Raw genomic sequence first — 22,421 nt, forward strand, 5'->3', positions numbered from 1 at the left:
TGCCCATGATACATCCATGCCCATGATATATCCATGCCTGTAATACATCCATGCCTATGATACATCCATGCCCATGATACATCCATGCCTATAATACATCCATGCCCGTAATACATCCATGATTCAGAAGAGATTTTTTTTTGCTGTAGAAAGCTTTGTTTTTTTAATTGATCATTTTTCAAGATACACAGTACATTGCACAAGACTAGGGTATATTTAAAAAAAACGGAAAAATGATTATTTTAGTCTTAAGTCGGATTCGGAAGCGATAAAAGGTATCGCCTGCACACTCACTCCATGCTACACAAAGTTTATTTAAGACAATATTTCAGTACTGCTCTTTGTCAGGTCAAATGTTTGAAAAGATGGAAACACACCTATATTTATTCATAATGCCAACCAACAGAGTGACGGGCTCTATGCTGACAGGTGTGGTTCACCATCTGAAGCATCCAGTTCAACAACTGATAATCAGTAATTAAAGAGATTACATTAAAAAAAAAAAACATAGAAAAAATCCACAGGGAAAGAAAAACTGTGATGTTAAGGCCATATTACAAAACATAAAACATATTTCAGTTGATAAAAACGTTAGATCAAGAATCTATATATCAGAATTAATCTTCATATCAAAATACTTTATACTGAAATCCATCATAAGTCATTAATGAACATGACCTACTTTCAAAATTGCATTAAATTAAGGTTACAGGGTTAATACAAAAAATAAAAAATATATCATGCTCCAATAAGGGAAAATAATCAGATCAGATTCCAATAAAGGAAAAAAATGGGCATATTTCAATAAATGAATAAAAATCTCAATGAGGGGAGACACACACTTATTAACAAAAAACCTCATTATACTAATACACAAATTTGCACTTTGCACTGTGTATTTTTATTTATGTATTTATTTTTTAATTATTTCTTGCTATTTTCTGTGTTATTTTATTGTTACGTTGCTAATCACTTTTTTCTAATCACTTCAAATGATTTGCTCAGATTTCAAGGGGTTAAACTGTAGACAAATAATTTGCATTTTGATAAAGGTTTCCCAAAGAGTGACAAAGGGGTTTAATTTTTATGTCTTTTACATGTTTAACAACTTTAAAGTAGAGAAACAACATTAAAAAGTCTGAGAAATGTTCCTTTAACTTTAATCAATCACAAACTAACTTCAGCCTCGTGAAGGTAAATTAGCATTAGCAGCTAATATGTAGCAAACATTTATCGTCGTGAAAATGAAAAAAAGGTAAATAACACGGAATATATAACACATAATATTATATATTCTAAATTCTATTTTTTTATAATTAATATTAATCTATGCATATTTAATTAATATTAATATATTTATGTTTTTTACGTCGACGGTTGGGCGGATCGCTTCCTCTGTGACCCGGATGCTAACGGAGTGGACACGCCGCACCGCTGCTCCTGTCGTGTGAGTCCGGCCGACGAGCAACTGATTTCTGGATGATTCTCCGCGGCTCCACGATGAGTTGACCGGGGAAGAAAAAACGTTGACTAATTAAGTTTTCATTAAGGTACGTCGTACACATTGTACTGTTTGTTTTTATCGTGCTTTTAGCGTGATAAAAAAGGGCTAACGTCAGCGGAGTTTGTCATCGTGAGATTTTCGCAGCGATGATGTGATTCAGGTAACGTTACCGGAACGTGATAAACAACGATAAAAATACATTTAAACTCGTTTTATGTCCCTTAAAGCGTCAATGTGGACTTTAACAAAAGAGCGTAGGTGTTGACTGAGGTTTTATTGTTTGTTAAAGTGTCGAAATTATAACAGAGCTCGGGAGCTAGCATGCTAACGCTAGCTTGAGTTAGCAGCTATTTTGTGTGTTGGGGAAGTTGTTAGCATGTAGCACTGCGGTGTTAACTTTTTAGGAGTGGTCCGACAATCACCCACAACCTAGGCCATGCTTGATGCCATTTAACCGCCTGAACAACCAGCATGTGTGTTTTTATTTATGTTGTTAGCGGTATAAATGTGGCTGAAAGTGTTGACGCTGTGTTGCATCATGTGGTGCAGATGAGCTGTCATTGTTCATCCTCTGCATCCTCTGTAAACACGCAACATAATACAGGTTTAAGTTAACAACAGCTGTCAGTGGTGATTCGTCATATTTGAGGCATTTCTGGCATCAACAGGCACGCGTGATAACTCACTTCTCGTGTATTAGTCAGCTCACCTGGATGACACTTTTTGTCATGTAACCAGGTCACAGCAGCCATGTTGTTCACCTGAAAATAATCTGACTTATTTCCAGAGGTGGAAGAAGTATTCAGGTCCTACTCAAAGTAAGAATACCCATTGTGCAGTAAAATATACCATGTTAGTGTTTAAGTATTATATATGATGTCTTTGGATTAATGTTCCTGCTGTAGATGATTAGATGTGCTCATTTAAACTCTTTTATATACTGTTGGGTGGTTTAACTACAGCATTGCATCGTATTTTACAGCAGTGATACCATGGGCCAAATCTGGCCCCCAATAGGGTGCTGGGTGGCCCCCCAACTGTTTTCTAATTCTCAATAAAAATAAAGTGATTCACACTGGGAATTTTTTTTGCACTTTTAGTAAACATAAGTTGCCAGAGAGCGTGAAACAGCATCAACATAAAACATGCTTATCAAAAAATATGCCAATGTTGAATCCTCCACATCCCTGACAGAGATCCTAGTTAAGCCTCTAATGTCCTGAAAAACAAACATCCTAAAAATTGTCCTGAAGTCCTAGAAATGTGGTCAAATTCTAGAAACATCATTAAATCCTAGAGACATCTCAAAAAATGAAGTGTCTGAAAATTATAAAAATGTCCTAAAATCCATGAAAAGTCCTTCAATTCCTACAAACATCCTTAAACCCTAGAAAAGTCTTAAAGTCCTAGGAAAGTCCTAAAATCTTAGAAACATGCTTAAATCGTAGAAAAGTAAAAAAAAAACCTAAAGTCCTAAAATCCTACAAATGTTGTAAAATCTCACAAACGTCCCGAAATCCTCTAAAAATCCTAAAATCCTAGAAACCCCATAAAATCCGAGAAGTATTCTTGTATCTTACAAACATCTTAAAATCAAAGAAATGTCCTAAGTAGTAGTAGTATTTTCATGCATACATTTGTGTGTTAACGTGATAAATAGGATAGCAGGGGTAGTAGAGATGAATGCTTTTGGTATATTTGACCTCATTTGTTTTCCTTCTCGTCACCAGATGAGAGAAATCTGCCTGCCAGCAGCAGAGAGGAGTAAAACAGCCTCGGAGGAAAGCTAACCCACGAATGGCCTGCCAGTCTGTCGCTGCAATCATGGACGAGCAGGCCCTGCTGGGGCTCAACCCGAACGCCGACGCCCGCTACAGGCAGAGGGTAGGACGCTGCTTTATTTTACTGTTTGGATTTTTCTCTTTGTTTAACCAAAGAACAAGGGCCAATAGGGGACCACTAAAGGTCACTAAATGGTTAATCTTGCCACAGATGGTAGTACTCAGCGGTCAGATGTGAATGGATATTTTTGATAACAAATTTTTCCCTCTACGTTTTGGCCTTTCTTTCACTAAAACAGAGTTTTTCTTAAAATAAACACAGCTATGAAGGTGGAGAGTTTTAAAAACTCTTGTTTCTGTGTATCAGTGTGGAAAAGTTCATCCATCCACACACATAATGTTGCTTTGTGTGATGAAAATACACCTGAAACAAAGATAACAATGGCAGACTACCAACTTGTTAATGTAACATGTACCAGAACATGTTCAATTAAGAATGGGAGAAGAAATAGCTGTCAAAAAATCTATAAATGAATAGATAATTAGCTGCCATCGTTTGTGTTAAATTAACCACAGCTACTAAATAATTATTTATTTGTGTATATATATATGATTGTATTATTTATATATTTGTTTAAGCATTTGAAATCATTGTTGCCATCTCATGTCAACAAAATGTCAAACAGAAAAAGAACAAAAAATAAAGTGAAAAACAGGCTATCAATGATCCATAAAAATAAGACAATTAAAAGACCAGCTATGATACGCCCTGACATTGGCTTCACAGTCGTGCAGCAATGCTTTGAAACAGCCTCGGGGAACTAATGAGCACAACTTAAAGTATTTCTGCAGAATAAAATGCATGGAGCTGCACACTTTAAGCCTCTTTTGCCAAACTCCGTACAAACTAGGTATAGACGATAAAAACAAGTTCTGTGAACAGAGAGCATCGTCATTCTTGACTGCAGTTTCGGGGTCAGGTGCTTCTGTCATGTTGTATATCAGGTACATTAGGTAAAGACATCTGGACCCTAAAACTGAAGCAGCTAAAGGGAATTCAGACGTCATTGATTTCATTATTTCCACCTGCGTTTTTTCTGCTGTGACATGTTAAATGTCCGTATTGGGCAGTGACCAGTGGGGCTGTATTTGATATTTAGTTTGCATGCACAGTTGTGCACATAATGAAATACATTTTGATAAAGTTCACACACCTCTGACCCCTGCTGCCCCTTACCAGACACATTGGTGCTTTGGTTTTAATGGAAATGTTTTGATGTGGTGTTATTGATATTTTTTGCTGTAAATGTTAACTGCAATGTAATTTTAAAACCAAACATCATACGTTGTACGTACAGTTTTCTTGTACTCGCTAACGCCAGTTTGGTGTTATTTGCCTCTGGCAAGATTTTTTTACATTTGTGTTTTAGCACCTTCGATGTTCACTGGAAGGAGTCCAAACTGAATACGTTTTTGATCTTAAATTTTTTTTTAACTGAAATGATTTTTCTGCACCGTCTTTAGGTCATCTCTCTGGCTCTGGGAGGGGTTTTAAATAAGTATTATTGATGTGTGTATTTTTCAGGCTATGGCATACTTTGAGCAGCTGAAGGAGTCTCAGGACGCCTGGGAGGTTTGTGCCGAGGCCCTCGCTAAAGGAATTTACAAGTGAGTCCCATAACACAGGATTTATATTTTATATTTCTTAAGCTGATATCACACATGCTGTTCTCATAGGGAATGATTTGACCCTCTTTTTGTTTCAGATGTTTAAAAACATATTTTTATCTGTTTTATATTTTCAGTGACGACCATGTGAAGTTTTTCTGCTTCCAAGTTTTGGAACATCAGATAAAGTTCAGGTGAGAAGGAGGCGGCTGATGTGTTCTGCAGAAACACGGATTCGTTTTTATGTGAATAATCTCATGATGTTACTGTCGTTTGTGTTGCAGACACGCTGGTCTGAGTGCAGTTCAGCAGCAGCTCATCAGAGAGACTCTGATGAAGTGGCTGCAGTGTCAGGTACCGCACCTCATGACGAGCTGGAAAATACTCGACCTTTTCACTGTCTTATTTACATTTCAGATTTTAGTTTTTTTTAAAAGAAAGTGTCAAAGATGCAATTTAAAAAAAAAATCAAAATGTCTAAATTGAAAACCGAAAATACCAACCTATTCTAAAAGCCGAAGATTTGGGTCCAGCATTACTATTTATAAAATACCTCAAAAAGTTGCTGTAACCGAGAATCCACTGCAGACTGATGTTTGTTTTGTTGTTGTTGTTTTTTGTTGACTGCAGCTGATGAATGCCCATCCGGAGAAGCCGTTCATCAGGAATAAAGCGGCCCAGGTGTTCGCCCTCACCTTCGTCATGGAGTATCTGACCCTGTGGCCCAAGTTCTTCTTCGACATCCTGTCCCTGGTGGGTCTGAACCCTCATGGTGTCGACATCTACCTGAGGACGCTCATGGCCATTGACGCTGAGGTGGTGGACAGAGACATCCTCCACTTACCTGACGTGAGATACTCTTCGATTACTTGTAAATGTTGTAACTTGAGCTGAGAGACTCCTCTGGCTAATCGGACTGAATCTGTCCTTCAGGAGACCCGTAGAAACACCTTAATCAAAGACCGCATGAGGGAGCAGTGCATCCCCAGCCTGGTGGAGTCCTGGTTCCAGATCCTGCAGACCTACCAGCAGTCCCACCCGGAGCTCACCTGTCAGTGTCTGGAGGTGGTGGGAGCGTACGTGTCCTGGATCGACCTCAACCTCATCGCCAATGACCGGTCAGTCACCTCACTCAGAAACACGAGAAACAAGCTGCCAAGGGAGTGATTTTAATGAAAAGATGCAAAGATGCAAGTTTTGATCCAAAGGAATAATTTTCGTTATTTTTTTTTTTTTTTAAGTGCACAAAATAAGTTGCATTAAGAGAGTTTTGCACTGGGATGCCAGTAGCTCGGCTGGTAGAGTGGGTGCTCCTGTCCTCGCTGCAGCAGCAAGTCATGCCCTCCCCCTCCCCCTTTCACGCTTTAGCTTTCTTATCTTCAATAAGGGAAAGCCAAAAAAAATCTTTAAAAAAAAGAGAAAGTTTTGCACCAAAGTCATGTGAAGAAAGTTGCAAAACCAGTTACACGTGTACCAGAGTTGCAAAAAGAAAGTTATTTGCTAAATTTCATACAAAAGTCACATTAAGGAAGTTGCTTACAAAAGTGGCATAAAAAAGTTGCGTACTAAGGGCGTATGTCAAAAAGTTGCCTATTGTCACAAAGAAAGTTGCTTACAAAAGTGGCATAAAGAAAGTTCTGCACCAGAGTTGCATAAAAAAATTGTTTAACAAAGTCTTGTAAAGAAAGTTTCATAGGAACATTGCATAGAAAATTTGCATAAAGAAGGTTGCATTAAAAAAGTAACAAAGAAAATTACACAGGAAAGTTGGTTACAAAAACCGCATGAGGAAAGTTGCCTACCAGGTCTGCATAAAGAAAGCTGCATACAAAAGTCGCATAAAGAAAGCTGCATACAAAAGTTGCATAATAAACAATAATGATAACAATCACTGAAGTAATTGGTTTTCTTTTGCAGACGGTGTGTGAAAAAGGCAGCGTTGATTACAACAGACTGATTGCAGGCAGTTTTTAGATAACCTGATATTCACATGTTTTTGTCCTCCGTGTGTTTTCAGGTTTGTGAACTTGCTGCTGAGTCAGATGTCTGTGGAGGAGCTCAGAGAGGAGGCCTGCGACTGCCTGTTTGAAATAGTCAACAAAGGGATGGACCCCGTGGACAAAACCAAGCTGGTAGAGTCTCTGTGCCAAGTCCTGCAGTCTGCTGGATTCTTCAACGTGGAACAGGTTTGACTTCACCTGTCAGCTCTGCTGTAATTTAATATCGGGAGTGACGTGAGAAATAGAAAAGAAGAGTTAAATAATGAGAGTTAGTGTTGTTGTGTAACAATTTTGCAGTTTTCCAATGAATGGGAAATGACAAGATAACAACAGGAAAGGTATAATTAATACAGCCATTTAATACAACCATGTTTGCATTATTTATACAGCATTAACAGGTTTATATATTTTATATTAAAGCATTAATGTGATTTAAGCTTTATCCTATCTAAATTTGAATGTAAATTTCTGTAAATAGTTATTTTTATCATGTTATTTTCTGTTTTTTCTTATGTAGGTTAAAGCACTGGTGAAATTCATAACTAGCTTTCTAAAAATGCATGTGGTCATGTTTTTTCTTTATTCTTATATTCAAAATATAAGTGAAAATATAACTTTTAACATTGGACTTGACAAAAATAATTTAACTGCACAAAATGGACCAAAAAAGTATAATAGATTCTAGTTGATACTTTAGCTAGAAATACAAATTACTGTAAATTGGGCTGTACTTTTCATATTATGCCACAAGATAAAAATTCTGATTATTGAAAAAGTAAAACTTATGAAGTAATTTTACCCTATTTATAGCTTTTTTTGTTTGTTTTTTCTTGAATTTAATTTTTTACTTTCATGGTTAGATTTCCACTCATTAAATCCATATATGACGGTGTTGAAAACACTGTGCACGCACTCTGCTGCAGGAAGTAAAACTCCGGTCGGTTGTTTGTAGGTCAGTGCAGATGTGAGAGATAAGAGGTTCAGGTTTTCTTCAGAGCCACATGTTTATGTTCACACCCAGAGGTCACACGCGCTTCCTGATGCCGTTTATTTTCCTCTTCCTGTCCCGTCAGGAGGAGGACGTGGACTTCCTGGCCAAGTTCTCGCGGCTGGTGAACGGGATGGGTCAGAGTCTGGTGCTCAGCTGGACCAAACTGATCAAGACCGGTAACGTGAAGGACTCCGCGGAGACGCTGCAGGCCGTGGAGAACAAAGTGCCGCTGCTGCTGCAGCTGCTGGTGCACGAGGACGACGACATCTCGGCCAACATCGTCGGCTTCTGCTACGAGTACCTGCACGTCCTCAAACAGGTGAGGACGCTCCGCCGGGACTGATCAGAGGCCAGGAGGCCAACGAAATCCTTGGAAATGATGGATTTTAGAAGTTTAGTTCCAGGGACGCCATGAAAATATCAGCTGTAGAGCAGAAATAATTGATTAATCATTCAAGTGATAATTCGTCACTTTTTATACAAATGTCCAAATATAATCAAAACATAAGATCCATTAAGCATGCGCCCTGGGCAAGAGTTTTCATGGAAATATGATGATATTTTCAAATTCTGGAAATTTCCAATTTGTCGAGGGCTCTGTTACTTTAGGTCATTTGTTAAAATTCTAGAAATGTTGTAAAATCCCAGAATTCTCCTGAAATCCTAAAAAAAGTCTTAAAATTCAGTAGATGTCCTAAAATCCTTAATGCGTTCTGAAATCCTAAAAACGTCCTGAAATCCAAAAAATGTTTTTGAAGTTCTAGAAATGTCCTAAAATATGAGAAAAGTCTTGAAATATGAGAAATGCCCTAAAATCCTTGAAACATCCCTAAAACCAAGAAACGTCCTGGAAACAGAGAAATGTCCTGAAATCCTAGAAACATCCCTAAAACCAAGGAATATACTTGAACCAGATAAATTTCCTAAAATCCTAGAAATGTCCTAAAATCAGTCATTTTGCCATAGTCGTCCCCAAGCAAAGCGAGCTGAGTGTCCCTGCTGTGGACCGACGTCCAGAACCAGTTAATATTTTCACGATGTGTATTTTGTTTTGTTTCTGCAGCTTCCTCAGCTGACAGACCAGCAGAAAGCAAACATTGAGGTGAGTCTTTAATTATAAATGATGCTGCCAAATATTTGATGGTACATTTGAGCTTTAAAATAATCAATACTCCCGCCGTTCCCTGCAGGCGATCATGCTGGCCGTCATGAAGAAACTGACGTACGACGACGAGTACAACTTTGAAAACGAGGTGAGTTTGTTTTAAATCAGCAGCCGACTGTCGTCTGTTTGACCCTGAGCAGGAAAACAGCGGCTCTGGTTGTGTTTTCAGGGAGAGGACGAGGCGATGTTTGTGGAGTACAGGAAGCAGCTGAAGATGCTGTTGGACCGTCTGGCTCAGGTGTCTCCAGAGCTGCTGCTGGAGGCCGTACGCCGAGTTTTCACCAACAGCATGCAGTAAGAACACACCTTTATTTCTTCATTCAGAGGGAAAAGATTCGCCAGCAGAGATGTTACGATGCGTTTTGTTTGTCAGGAACTGGCAGACCGCTCAGTTCATGGAGGTGGAGGTGGCCATCAGGCTGCTCTACATGCTGGGTGAAGCTCTGCCTGCGTCCCATGGCGCCCATTTCTCCGGAGACACGGCGAAGACGAGCGCCCTGCAGGACATGATGAGGACGGTCAGTCACATAAACTCTCTTTATATATTTTCAGTCATTATCTGCTGAGATCCACTTTGTGGCCAAAAGTAAACAATAACATCATTTTTTGTCTTCTTGAATCCTCAGCTGGTGTCCTGCGGTGTGAGCGGCTACCAGCACAGCTCCGTGTCTCTGGAGTTTTTTGAAACGGTTGTTCGATATGATAAATTCTTCATCGTGGAGCCTCAACACATCCCCAGTGTTCTGGTCAGTGAGTCTGCAGCAAGTCAAAGAAAAGCTGCACCTAAGATCATTTAATCTTTTGTGTTGTTCTCTGGCTGAACGCGTTAAAAGCGGAGCGATGTTGTGTTCACTGTCAGATGGCGTTTCTGGACCAAAGAGGACTGAGACACAACAGCCCGAAGGTCCGCAGCCGAGTGGCCTACCTGTTCTCCAGATTCATCAAGACTTTACAGTGAGTTCAGCTTCAGTCCTCCAAGAATTAAAATAATAAACACCTCACAGTGCACAACATTACAACAGTTTGTTTTTTTTTTAATTATCAAAGGTGTTAATTGAATTTCATTGTCATTTTTTCACACTTTACTTAAGAAAATATTTACAACAACTGCACATTGTGACAAATATCTTAATAGTGATTTTGTGCAGACGAGATAAAAACATAAATATTTATGGCTGTAAAGGGGAGCTCCTGTAGTTGTTTAAGTCTGAAATATTTTTCCGCAGATAAGCTAAATGTGACAATTTTTTTAACACAGTAATAACATCGTTTTTTCAAATTTTATTTATATATTATATATTTACATTTTTTTCTTTCCCCTTCTGTCTGTAATTTTTTTTTTATTGTCTTTATTTCTTTATTTATTTACTTTTTATTTTACCAATTTATTTTTCTTTGCTTTATTGTTAGTTTTTTTTTTTGTTTTTTTTTTTTTACTTATATGTATATATCATTGTGAACATGCTATTTGCACTTGAGATTGTACGGACATATTTGTTCAGAAAAAACCCCAAATATATATATATGGTATATATATATATATATATATATATATATATATATATATATTTATATATATTATATATATATATACACATACATATTTTTTTAAATGACAGTTGACATCTGTGACAGATTGTTGCAGATGCTGTTTTTTCCTGACTCTGCGTTGGTTTTGATGTTGTTGTTGTTGTTGTTGTTGTCGTCGTGTGTTTACAGTAAACACATGAATGCCTTCATTGAGGACATCTTGACCAGAATCCAGGACCTGCTGGAGCTCGCTCCTCCTGTGAGTATCAACGTGTCGTCCTCCATCCATCACTGAGTGAAGACAGGAAGCAGCACTCTGTCAGTCCATACCTGTTTTTCTGATGTGATATCTGCATCACTGATGTGGATCTCCATCTGTCCAGGAAAACGGTTTCCTGGCGCTGCTGACCAGCGACGACCAGCTGTTCATGTTTGAGACGGCGGGCATCCTGATCGTGAACGGCGAGAGCCCCGTAGAGAGGAAACAGGCGCTGATGAGGAGCCTGCTGTTGCCGCTGATGGACGCTTTCCGCCTGCTGCTCGCCAAACTGTCGCAGGAGACGGACGAGGAGAGGCAGACCGCCCTCGCCGACTGTCTGAGCCACGCTGTTGGCTTCGCCAGGTGAGCAATGTTTTTTTTTTTGTTTTTGTTTTTTTTAAATTTTTGTTATTTAGTGAGTCTAAAAGGGCAGTAACGGGGTATTGATGGGCGACGTTTATATGGGGGCAGATAGAGACAGAAATTTAGACAAGACAGGACAAAAAAGCAAATCAGGCGTGATCGTACTCTTACTGTTGTTGAGTGAAATGGGTCCTTTTACGTGTTGCAGGTCCATTAAATCATACCTTCCTATTTCCATCATTTGATTTCGCAATATTTCTGAATGTTGAAAGTCTTGACAGTTAATTTTCTGAAATCAAAGGCTGCAATTACTTAATCTAAATTCGTCGTCCCGTCTCTCAGTCGCACCAGCAAGGCCTTCAGCAACAAGCAGACGGTGAAGCAGTGCGGCTGCACGGAGGTCTACAGAGACTGTCTGCAGACCTTCCTGCCGGCGCTGAGCTGTCCCGTCCAGCGGGGGACGCTGCGCAGCTCGGTCCGCTCCTTCCTGCACCGAATGATCATCTGCATGGAGGAGGAGGTGCTGCCCTTCATCCCCGCCGCCTCGGAGCACATGCTGAAGGACTGCGAGGCCAAAGACCTGCAGGAGTTCATCCCGCTCATCAGCCAGATCACCGCCAAGTTCAAGGTACGTAGAAAAACTCGACACGCAGAAGGTATATCGAACAAGATACACGGATAACGAGCTGTAAGACCACAGAGGTGATTTAACAAGCTTTTTGTGTTGCCATGGCAGCGGCAGGTGTCCCCCTTCCTGCAGCAGGTCTTCATGCCGCTGGTGCTCGCCATCTTCGAGGTGCTGGCCCGGCCGGCGGAGGAGAACGACCAGGCGGCGGCTCTGGAGAAACAGATGCTGAGGAGGAGCTACTTCGCCTTCATCCAGACGATGGCAGGAAGTGGGATGAACGAGGTGATGGCCAATCAGGGTGAGTGAAACGCCGATCACTTGAATATTTGCTCGTTGTGATCGAACGTTTATTATCTGCTCTTATTTGTTCATTTGTTATTTTCAAGGCAGAACATGAAGAAAGGGCGCTAACGGCGCAGCTAATTATTATGTTTTTTTTGTTTTGTTTTTTTTTTGAGCGCGACCAGCGGCCCCCCTCCAGCGTGTGGCGCTCTAGGCGACCTCTTATATCTCCTCTGCCAAGAACCGCCCCGAACAGTATATGTCCTCCCTGTTCACTGATGATCTAAATAAGTCGCTAAGTGTTTCTCCTGTTGTGTTTTTTTAAAACGACGCCACTGAGGCTCCGAAAAAGCCGCTAAATAGCGATAAAGTCGGCACGTTAGTAGTCCTCTCCTCCGTCACTCTGGGACCTCAGATCGTCTCCTTCGTTTGTTTTTGGTCGTGGAAATGTTGTTTTATTGCATAACATCCGTAACAGTGTCTCCTACACTACAGCGAAAACACCGATTGACGAAAGTCTTGCCATTGGCGGGAAAAGGGTTAAAAAAGGAAAAGAAACAATGGGTTAAACCCTGCTGCTGACTGATGACATTTATGTTTATTATTATCGATTCTATTTATCGGCAAAAATTGTATTATCGGGATTGTCGGTATGACGTCATAAGTCCCATTATCGGGCCGATAATTATCGTGCATCTCTAAACATAAATACTGCGGACTTCTCTGAGTCATCGTATGAATGTTTTGTTTTTGTTTTTCAGGAGCAGAAAACATCGAGCGAGTTGTGTTCACCATCATCCAGGGAGCCGTGGACTTCCCCGACCCCATCGCTCAGAAAACCTGCTTCATCATCCTCGCCAAACTGGTGGAGCTGTGGGGTGCGGAAAAATTTAGAAAAGCATCAAACAAACTGCTTTAGATTAGATTAATAATAATAATATTAATAATAAAACTAATTTATATATCACCTTTCATACAGGAAATGCAGCCCAACTTTGTGCTTCACATCAAAACACATAAAAGACATAATAAAACCTGCATGTAAAAATAAAATCAAATCAGAATAGAAAACATTGAATGCATCTTCAAAAGGATAAAATCCACTTGATAATACTAGTAAAAGTCAGATAAAATAAGGATAAAAATTTAGTGCACAGAATGCATAGCAAAAAATGGAAAATAAAATATAACTCACTGACATTATTAATAAAATAAGCCTAAAAATATAGTATATAAAATTAAGGAAAATACAACATCTTAAAGATGTGCAGCAGATTAGATTAGATTTTATTTTTATCCTGGTCTGTGTATTTTTTTATGATTTTATTGATTTTATATTATGAAATCTCTAGGAGGTAAAGACGGCATGGTGGGTTTCCCCGACTTCATCTACAAACACATCGTTCCTGCGTGTTTCCTGGCTCCGCTCAAACCGACCTTTGACCTCTCAGACGCTCAGACAGTCCTGGTGAGTTTCTGTACCAGAATCCGGCGTACAACCGCCCGATTAAAACAGTTTCCATTAACGGCACCGTTTTTGTCTTTGCGTTTCAGACGCTGTCAGAGTGTGCGCTCACTCTCAAAATGATTCATCTCAAAAGGGTAAAGACGGTTTTGTGAGAAAAGTAGAATAATGTTCAAATGTTCTTCATATTTTTGGATGTATGAGAGAGTTTCTTCCCACATGTTCAGCTGTGTGGTGTTTTCTTTCAGGGGCCGGAGTTCATTCAGTTTCTGCAGCACGAGTATCTGCCCTCTCTGCAGGTCTCACCTGAAATCTCACAGGTAAAACTTTTCTGTCACATGAAAACGCGAGACAACATTGACTTATTTCTTCTCCGGAGCTGAAAATGTGTGAAAAAAATCTGTTAAATATCTTTGACATCTTGTCATGTCAGAATTTTTTAATTGCTATCTAAAGTTAATGATGTACGTGACTCACTAAACTTTCCCGATTCAGTATGACTTTGATCTTATAAATCTACAAAAAGTCATATTTTTCTTATCAGAATTGTAACTTATTGAGTATGTTTGTCATATTTTTTACATAAATCTTTATCTGAGTTAATGGAAGAAAATTAAATTTAACCATCCTGTGCTGTTAGTAAATCTCATTTTAATTTAGCACATCAAAATATTTTGGGGAAATTTCAGGTCAAACATTTGGCGTATTTAATAACTTTGTTGAATCTAACAATTTTGACTTAAAATGTCATAAATTCAACATTTAGTCAACAGAAACGAGGTTTGTCTCAGTCAGCGTAAAATCTCTTTCATTTCTACAGTTCTACAATTGTAATTATTGAATAAGTCATATATATAGATAAGGCTAAAATCTAAAAAAAATAATAATATTGTGGCTATGAAATAGAAAGATTTTCTGAAGATAAAACTGTTTTTTAAGTTACGAACTTGATTTTACAGGAACTTTGTCAAGTGCTTCAGCAGCCGGACAGCAAAGTCCTGAAAAACTACATAAAGGTACGAGTGTGTTTATTCTAATCAATAACGGAGCTGATTGTTTCTCTGTTCGTTTATTTGATTTATTGATGATTCTCTTCTGCCTGTGCAGGCGTTCTTTCAGCGAGCCAAACTCTAGGAAATAAAACTGGAAGTTCATTTTGGACTGAAAGGACACTCACAGGAAGTGGTCGTGCACGCCACTCACAATAACAACAACAACAACAAAAAAACGGACCTTAGCATAGGAGCTGCTTTTGCACGAACCCATAACAAAGTCTGTCTGGAGTCGGGACGTGGACAGACGCTCGGCGGACGGATAAATCCCTTCGGCCGCCGACGAGACGAGCTGTCCACGAGGACTAAAGGAGCTCGAATGATGATCAGAAAAAGTTGAAGCCTTTGAGCGGAAAAGGCTTTTAGAGGTAAACGTGAATCTGTGGGAGAAAACGCTTCCTGTCTGGAAAACATTTGGTAATTATCCCGAAACCATCCGAACACCCGAAGCTTCGAAGTCGAACCGTCTCGTTAGAAACCACATTTCAAAAAATGCTAGATTTACAGGTTTATTTGGGCGATGTTGCTGCCACAGAATGGACAGAGAATAAGGGCTGAATTGTATTATTTTATTCAAAATGTGGCTTTTTTTTTTTTTTTTTTTTTTAATATGTTGAGAATTTTAAGTTTGAAGTGAAACACTTTTACAGTTGAACGGCCTCAAACTTTCAGGTTTATTTCAAATCATCCACTGACTTTATTTCCCCTAAATACTCAATTTAACATAAAATGTTATCTTCTTTATATTTGCTACCTGACGAGATGTAAATACTCAACATTTCAGCCCCTTTCTGATGAGCTTGCGATAAAATTGAAGACCTGATAAAAGTCCACGAAATATTTTTGTTGCCTGGAAATGTGACAAATATTTTTAATTTCAGATGGAAATGAACTTAAAATGGAGGAACAAAATGTAAATAAGAGAATAAGATGTTTAAAAATGTAAATAAGGTTCCTAGGTTTAGTTTTTTTTTTTTAATCTTCGTTCCCATCTGGAAACTAAATATGGAAGATCATTTCTGCCAGAAAAAAAAAAAAAAAGGATGAGAAGTGAGAAAAAATGAAAATACTTGTTAAGTCAGTATTAGGAGATACTAAATAAAAGTCAACTTACTACAAAGAATTTTGACACAAATGTCACTTAGTATTGCATAATTGTGAGATTACAAGTTATTTTTTTCGTCATTTTGAGTGTCTAGTTCTATCTTCAACGATCTTGCAAATCTCATAATTTTGACTGAAAGAGTAAAACTTACTTTTGAAGTGGTAAAATTTAGTGCATCGGACTGACTTTGACATCTAATTTTGACAGATAAATTGTATTTGTGGGTTAATAAGTCATGACGATGACTTGCTATGAGAATTTTTTTTTATTTACCGTGATTTTTTTTGTAAAATACTTTTGACTTAGTCTTATTTTGATCTCATAATTTTTGCCCAAAAGAAATTTCCGACTTTATCATATCTGTTACTTCATAATTTGACTTTTCTAAATATCATAATTGTGACTTAAAGTAAAAATTACCTAGTAATACCTAGTAAATCTCAAAATCTTGATTTAGTATCTCAAAATGTTGACATGGTAGAGGTGAAAATATTATAGAAACAGTTGACTTATAATTTTGGCCTACTAAACCTCACAGTTCTGACTTTAAACATCTTAGTCATGCGTTCATAAATATGACTTATTTATGTTTTTCTTATTTTCAATCTACTTTTTTTTTTTTCTCGGCAGTGATGAACTTCCGTAGCAACACGTTAACTCATTACAAGAAACATTCATGTACAGCTCATGTAAAAAAAAAAGAAGAAGAAAGAAACAAAAAGATTTTGTCCGTGTATGGAAGCAGCTTGATTTTAATTTTGTATTCAAGCGTTTGTGACAATTCAGGATCATCGACTAATTGATTATGCAAACGCTTCATTGCGATCGATACTGTGAAGGAGCTGTAACGAAACCAATCGGTGTGAGATGATGAGATCGAACTGTAAAATGCGAAACTGTTTGATTATTTTTGCGTTTTCAACCGTTAACTGTACAGATGCCTCTGCTCTTCAGAATTTTGGATATTGTGACGCCCCATTTGGTTCTGTCTCATTGTTCGTGTCAAAGCTGCAGAAAAATATTTTCTGTTTCCACAGTTTATGTTTGGTGCATTCGTTGTAATTTGGTATATATAATTACAGCTTTAAATTTCTTATGTTTTCCCAGAATTTTTTGGAAAACCGCTGGAGAAAAGTGCCTCAAAGTGTCACATTTAAGTAAAAGTGGCCATAAAAACAAAGCTAGTTTCAAGTATAAGTCCAGTTGTTGTACATTTTTCAAATAGTCAACAAATCCCACAAAATTTAAACAAATCACAATTATATGGTTTATTTTTTTTTTTATTGTTAGTCAGTCATTTACTGAAACAAGAGAAAAAGGTGGATTTATTGGACTATTTTCAGTGGTGGATTAATCCACAGTAGGAGGTGATTATAGTTGTATGGGTTTTTTAAAAATTTTGTTTATTGATTTTCTATTAATTACAAACGTTTAGACGATATGTTAGAGGTATCATTTTGTGGTTGGTTAGGCTGGGATTTGCTGACAAAAAGAAATATGTAGAATATCACCAAACTTATCCTTAAACTCACCAAACATATCCTTAATAATAAAACATTTTCTCATTTGCAACACGTTACTTAATTACTAAAATTAAAAAGCTCTTAATTTCATTCAAAAACCCCAACAAAATCCAACATTAACTTGATGTTTATAAAGCTGCAAAATTAAAGTCAGTTAAACTTAAATCGTAACCTTGGAGACAGAAGTTTGACAAAATAAAACTCAGTAAAGGTTCACTAAACGGCTAAAAAGGAAGAAGCTAACGAGGGGACCTTGAGTTAAGATGTTTTTGTCAAAACAGATTAAGCTAATGTTACAAAACTGTCCGAAAAAACCTTGTCTTGTTTTTGTTATTTCTGTAAATTGTCGTAAAAAGCAGGTTTTTTTGCCGTCTAGGTTCAGATAAGAAAATGGATATCAGTTTTTTTTCTCGGGTACAGTACGGATTTCAGTTTAGCTTAGCTTAGCACAAAGACTGAAAACGGAGGGAAACTAGCAAACTGCTAACTTAGCTAGAGGAATAGTTCAATGTTTTTTTACGTTTTTAAGAATGAAATTTTGAATTGAATATCAATATTATATCTGTTTGTCCAGTACGGAGAAGAAATGTGGACATGGTTAGCTTAGCTAAGCATAAAAACTAAGCAGGGGGAAATTGCTAACCACATTCAAACAACACCAAGGATATTTTATTTAAATTTTTGTTTTGTACAATGCTGGGATGTGGTTAACCTAGCTTACCATAAAGACTTGAAGCAGGGTGAAAAGGTTAGCCTAGCACCATCAAGAGAGACAAATCATTTTCCTTTAAACAACTTCAGAGCTTCTTTGGTTAGCTTTGCCTAAAGATTTGAAGCAGGGGGGATTTGTTACCGTAGCTTCATTAAAAAAAATCACCTTCAAACAACTCAAAAGCTGTTTGTTGGACAAATTTTTCATTTGGAGTTAAGACATCGTTAGCTTAGCTTAGCTTCTTAACTTAGCTTAGCATAAGGACTGGTAGCAGTGGGAAACTTAGCGTAGCTCCATTAAAATAGATAGAAATTCATTGTCAAACGACTTTAAGGCCGTTTGATTGACATTAATGTTTAATTTGGAGTTAGGACATTGTTAGCTTAGCTTAGCACAAGACTGGAAGCAGGGGGAAACTGTTAGCCTAGCTCTACCAAATGAGATAATATCTTAAACTGTTTGATTTACATGCTCTCTCATACAAAGTTAGGATGTGGTTGTATTAGCTTAGCATAAAAACCAAAAGCGCTAGGCTAGCTCCATCAAAAGATATTAACATCACCTTCAAACAACTCCAAACCTGTTTGAATTCGTACGGACATGGTTAGAGTTCAAAAACTGCTAACTAAGTAATACTTTAGAACTTGTTTGGGTAATTTGTAGTTTCTTTAATTCATACACAAACAGAAAAGTTATTTTTAAAAAAATCACAATTTTAGGTTTTAGGGGAACTGCTGGAACTATTTTATGCTAAGCTCGGCTAACCACGTAGATACTGTTCTTAATACACCCAACAGTGTATTAATATCTACTTGAATAAATAAGTAAGCACTTGCTTATTTATCATATAATATTCTTCTGAAATATTGAACTATTCCTTTTAAAATATTTTCAGTTAAGCCACAGTTTGGACTCCGTACGAATCTGTTACAACACTAAAGCACCGTCACACAGTCAGGATCAGCACTTCCCCCGCACTTAATTCACCTGTTAACTTATTTACACAAAGTCAAATCAACTTGAATGACAGACGTCTCCTCACAAACACCTCGAATAATATTTTATTGTGATTGTTCGTCATCGTACCGTCGTAGTATTCACGCAGACACTAGAAGTCTTTTCTCCTCCTGCGACCCCACTAAAGTAGAATCTGCTGTTTTTTCGAAGAACGTGACAAATGAATAAAGGTTTTTGATGAATTTTCCAGGTTGTTTCAGTTTTTTTTATTTTATTTTCAGCAAACCGAGAGGAGAACTAAGGTTTCACAAAAAAAAAACTTGCCAAATTGATGAATTTGTTCATTGATGGTGAAATGTGTTGAAATCTGGATTTCTTTTTTGTTTTGTTTTGATATGAAGATAAACCTGTTAGGAACATCTGTTAGAACCAATAAAGTGTTTACTAATCATAATATCAAAATTCCTGTTTTTTCTGATGTTTTTTTATTTTAGGCGAAAAAAAGAAAAGGCGGAGGTAGCCTGAGTATGATAATATAAATCAAGATAAAAGTTCAAAGGTACATTTAAGTGCAATACTTAAATACAAATTTGAGGTACTTGTACTTTGAGCTTTTTTCATGCTACTTTATATTTCTAATTTTCTCATTACTTTAATTTCTGATTTTTTGCTCATTTCTTGTTAAGTTGCTCATTTACTGAAAAAAAAATTCAGTCATTTTAGTACATTATTAACAGATTAAAGTAACTTGCTGCGTCCGGAGGTAGAAACGGTAAAACTTCACCGTCCATTTAAAAGTGAAACATATGAAAAACCTGCATTGCTTTCTGTTTTTAGTTTGTTACTTTTTAATTTTTTTTTTATTTCAGACATCTAACCAAAAACCCACTGATTTGAGACAATGAAACTGTTAGTGCTGCAATTCTGATTTGTGGGTTTGGGGCCCTCCATTTATGAACTTCAGTTATATTTGGACTCATTTTTGGGCGTCACGTCCCCTAACGTTAAGGTGTAATACACTGGAGCGTATCACATTATCCAGTTTTAAGTGATCGTCTTTATTTGGATCACAGATTTGGCATGAACACAAAACTCCATGGCATTTTCTCCGGTTAGAAATTAAATTTCCAATCTCAACATAAAATTCATCCCAAACTAAAACCAAAACACACAAAAAAAATCATCTGCTTTCCAGGATCTCTGTACAGAGGAAATGAGTTTTCAGTATTATGACATCTTTCCCGTTAGTGTAAATAGTCTTTAAACGTCGAGTCGTGCAGCTTCAGCCTTTAATCACGGCGATCGGCCGCAGTTTGATCGCCTTCTTGCTGATTCCAGCGTCGTGACACGTGTTGACGACGTCCGTCACGTTTTTGTACGATTCGGGCGCCTGAAAACAAAGAAAAACTCTCTTACTTGACATGATGTAAATGGGAATCATTGATCATCTACATACGGAAGATGATTAGTGCCAAGTAAGAAAACTTTTACGTCACACAAATTAAATAAAAACTTTGACAGAAAAATTCTTCCTGTGGCGTCAGACTAAACAAAACTGTTCCCACGTGCCAAAAAGATTTTCAAATAACACTTGAGCTCTTATTAAAAAAGAATTTTTGCATCATAGCTGCATTTATAGCCATGTTTCTAGCGTTAATCAAAAACATTTCCCTCACCTCCTCCATGACCAGTTTAGGTGAAGCCACACGGATGGCGATGCCCTGATCCGCCAGTTTGTCCAGGACGTCCTGGAAGTCCAGGTTCCTGCGGGACTTCGCTCGAGACAAAGCACGACCCTGAAACAGGAGATGAGGTAAAGGAAGAAATACTTCTGTTTATTAAAAATTACAAAAGTGTTGAAACAAACATCCAGAGTTCAGACCAGCTGCTGCGTTCGTGACACGTGACATTTACAGTAAACATGAGGTTATTTATCCGTGAAAATGTCAAAGACGTAGTTCTGATTATTTTTAGGGATTTTTGGGGGGCAGGTGGATTTTGATGTTGATCTGTTGGTGATGAGTTTTCTGTCAAATGTTTGCTAAATTAAATCATCAAAGCTATGTGATTATTTCGGGTGCTTTCAGGTCCAGTGTTTTGGACAGGGACGCTTAATTTGGGGGCCATGTTTCTAGAATTTCAAGTTGTTCCAGGATTTTGGGATGTTCCTGGGATTTTAGGACGTTTCGAAGATTTCTGGAAATTTCTAGGATTTTAGGATGTTCCTCAGATTTTAGGACATTTCTGGTAATTTAGGACAATATCTAATATCTATCCAGGATATTACAGCTTTTCTAAGATTTTAGGACGTTCCTAAGAATTTAGGTGCCGAGGATTTTGGGATGTTTCTAGGATTTTAGGACATTTCTACAATTAAAAATGGTTGAGGGGCCACCCGGCACCCTATCAGGGGCCAGATTTGAGTATCACTGGTGTATTATTTAAAAAAAACATAATTTCGTGACCTTATAACAGAACTAAAGTTGCGCCTGCACACCTGTAAAATGTTGTGACTGAAATAAAACCTGCAGACTGACGTCCAGTACGTAAATGAACATAAAGACTCGTACCGCTCCGTGACAGGTGGTGCCGAATGTCTCCGTCATGCCTTGTTCTGTCCCTGTGAGGACGTAGCTGCAGGTCCCCATCGTCCCGCCGATCAGCACCGGCTGACCTGTGAGCTGAAAACAACGAGAAAGCATCAGTTCAGATCTGCGGCGGCACCTTTAAATCCTCGACCCGTGACGCGGCGAGTGTTGGTGAACCTGGTAGTCTACGGGGATGAGCGGGTGGTGCGGCGGGAACGCTCGGGTGGAGCCTTTGCGGTGGATCAGCAGAGTCTTCTGCTTCCCGTCCACCATGTGCTCCTCTACTTTGGCGATGTTGTGAGAGACGTCGTAGATGACGTGCATGTCGAGGTCGTCCGGCGTCGTGCCGAACACTTTAGAAAAGGCCTGAAAAAGAATAAAGTTACTTTTAAAACTTTCTACACCGACTTTAACGGCACGAGGACGACTTTTTAAATGTTTTTAAAACTGCAGAAAATAGCAAGTAAAGGCAAATTATTGTTTTACCGAAGTTACTGCAAAAAATACGATGCAATAACTGACAAATGCTCCACTTAAAAATCCCCTCATGCTGCACTTTTTCAACATTTCTTCTGTGGTGTGACGCTGCAGGTGTGTTTACCTGTCTGGTGAGGAAGGTCATGGACGAGCGGTTGACCCAGGCGTAGTTTCCTGCCGCCGCCATGCCCTTCAGGTAGTCCTGTCCTTCCTGTGACGTGATGTGAGCGCACGCCAGCTGACGGTCGTTCACCGTGATCTTATCTCTCTTCATCGCCTTCTCCATGGCAACCAGAGCGTCTGTAAACAGCATTTATCTACGTATTCATTCATTTCAACACCTTCTGGATCAGTTTAAGGTTTCAAGACAT

The 22,421-nt window shown here is 38.2% G+C and overlaps 2 protein-coding genes across 2 annotated transcripts; one reads left to right on the forward strand and one right to left on the reverse strand.

Moving 5' to 3' along the window:
* Positions 1 to 1,419: 1,419 nt before the first annotated feature.
* On the forward strand, positions 1,420 to 19,447 carry xpot (exportin, tRNA (nuclear export receptor for tRNAs)). The gene is made up of 25 exons (XM_042511148.1): positions 1,420 to 1,550; positions 3,235 to 3,388; positions 4,871 to 4,953; positions 5,091 to 5,147; positions 5,238 to 5,307; positions 5,584 to 5,802; positions 5,887 to 6,071; positions 6,971 to 7,139; positions 8,027 to 8,263; positions 9,008 to 9,046; positions 9,135 to 9,197; positions 9,279 to 9,403; positions 9,483 to 9,627; positions 9,736 to 9,855; positions 9,969 to 10,063; positions 10,829 to 10,898; positions 11,023 to 11,261; positions 11,604 to 11,889; positions 11,998 to 12,187; positions 12,933 to 13,049; positions 13,524 to 13,639; positions 13,726 to 13,773; positions 13,885 to 13,956; positions 14,596 to 14,652; positions 14,744 to 19,447. Exons 2-25 carry the CDS (start codon positions 3,302 to 3,304, stop codon positions 14,768 to 14,770), a joined length of 2,916 nt encoding a protein of 971 aa, XP_042367082.1. The 5' UTR covers positions 1,420 to 1,550; positions 3,235 to 3,301; the 3' UTR covers positions 14,771 to 19,447.
* Positions 19,448 to 20,024: 577 nt separating this feature from the next.
* On the reverse strand, positions 20,025 to 22,389 carry LOC121961536 (RNA-splicing ligase RtcB homolog). The gene is made up of 5 exons (XM_042511561.1): positions 22,175 to 22,389; positions 21,751 to 21,939; positions 21,556 to 21,666; positions 20,662 to 20,781; positions 20,025 to 20,375 (listed from the first exon to the last, which is right to left on the reverse strand). The coding sequence occupies exons 1-5, from the start codon at positions 22,361 to 22,363 to the stop codon at positions 20,268 to 20,270; spliced, it is 717 nt and encodes a 238-aa protein (XP_042367495.1). The 5' UTR covers positions 22,364 to 22,389; the 3' UTR covers positions 20,025 to 20,267.
* Between the last annotated feature and the right edge of the window lie 32 nt (positions 22,390 to 22,421).

The sequence above is a fragment of the Plectropomus leopardus genome, chromosome 22 (assembly GCF_008729295.1).
Source record: "Plectropomus leopardus isolate mb chromosome 22, YSFRI_Pleo_2.0, whole genome shotgun sequence".
In the NCBI taxonomy this organism is placed as follows: domain Eukaryota; kingdom Metazoa; phylum Chordata; class Actinopteri; order Perciformes; family Serranidae; genus Plectropomus; species Plectropomus leopardus.

Bases quoted from the DNA above. Each gene is read 5' to 3' on its own strand.
- xpot (XM_042511148.1), top strand. From the start codon at position 3,302: ATGGCCTGCCAGTCTGTCGCTGCAATCATGGACGAGCAGGCCCTGCTG. The intron at 5,803-5,886 runs GTGAGATACTCT...TCTGTCCTTCAG, and splicing joins ACATCCTCCACTTACCTGAC to GAGACCCGTAGAAACACCTT. The intron at 9,047-9,134 runs GTGAGTCTTTAA...CGTTCCCTGCAG, and splicing joins AGCAGAAAGCAAACATTGAG to GCGATCATGCTGGCCGTCAT.
- LOC121961536 (XM_042511561.1), bottom strand. From the start codon at position 22,363: ATGCTGTTTACAGACGCTCTGGTTGCCATGGAGAAGGCGATGAAGAGA. The intron at 20,782-21,555 runs GTACGAGTCTTT...CTCCTGTTTCAG, and splicing joins GCACCACCTGTCACGGAGCG to GGTCGTGCTTTGTCTCGAGC. The intron at 20,376-20,661 runs GTGAGGGAAATG...CTTTGTTTTCAG, and splicing joins CTAAACTGGTCATGGAGGAG to GCGCCCGAATCGTACAAAAA.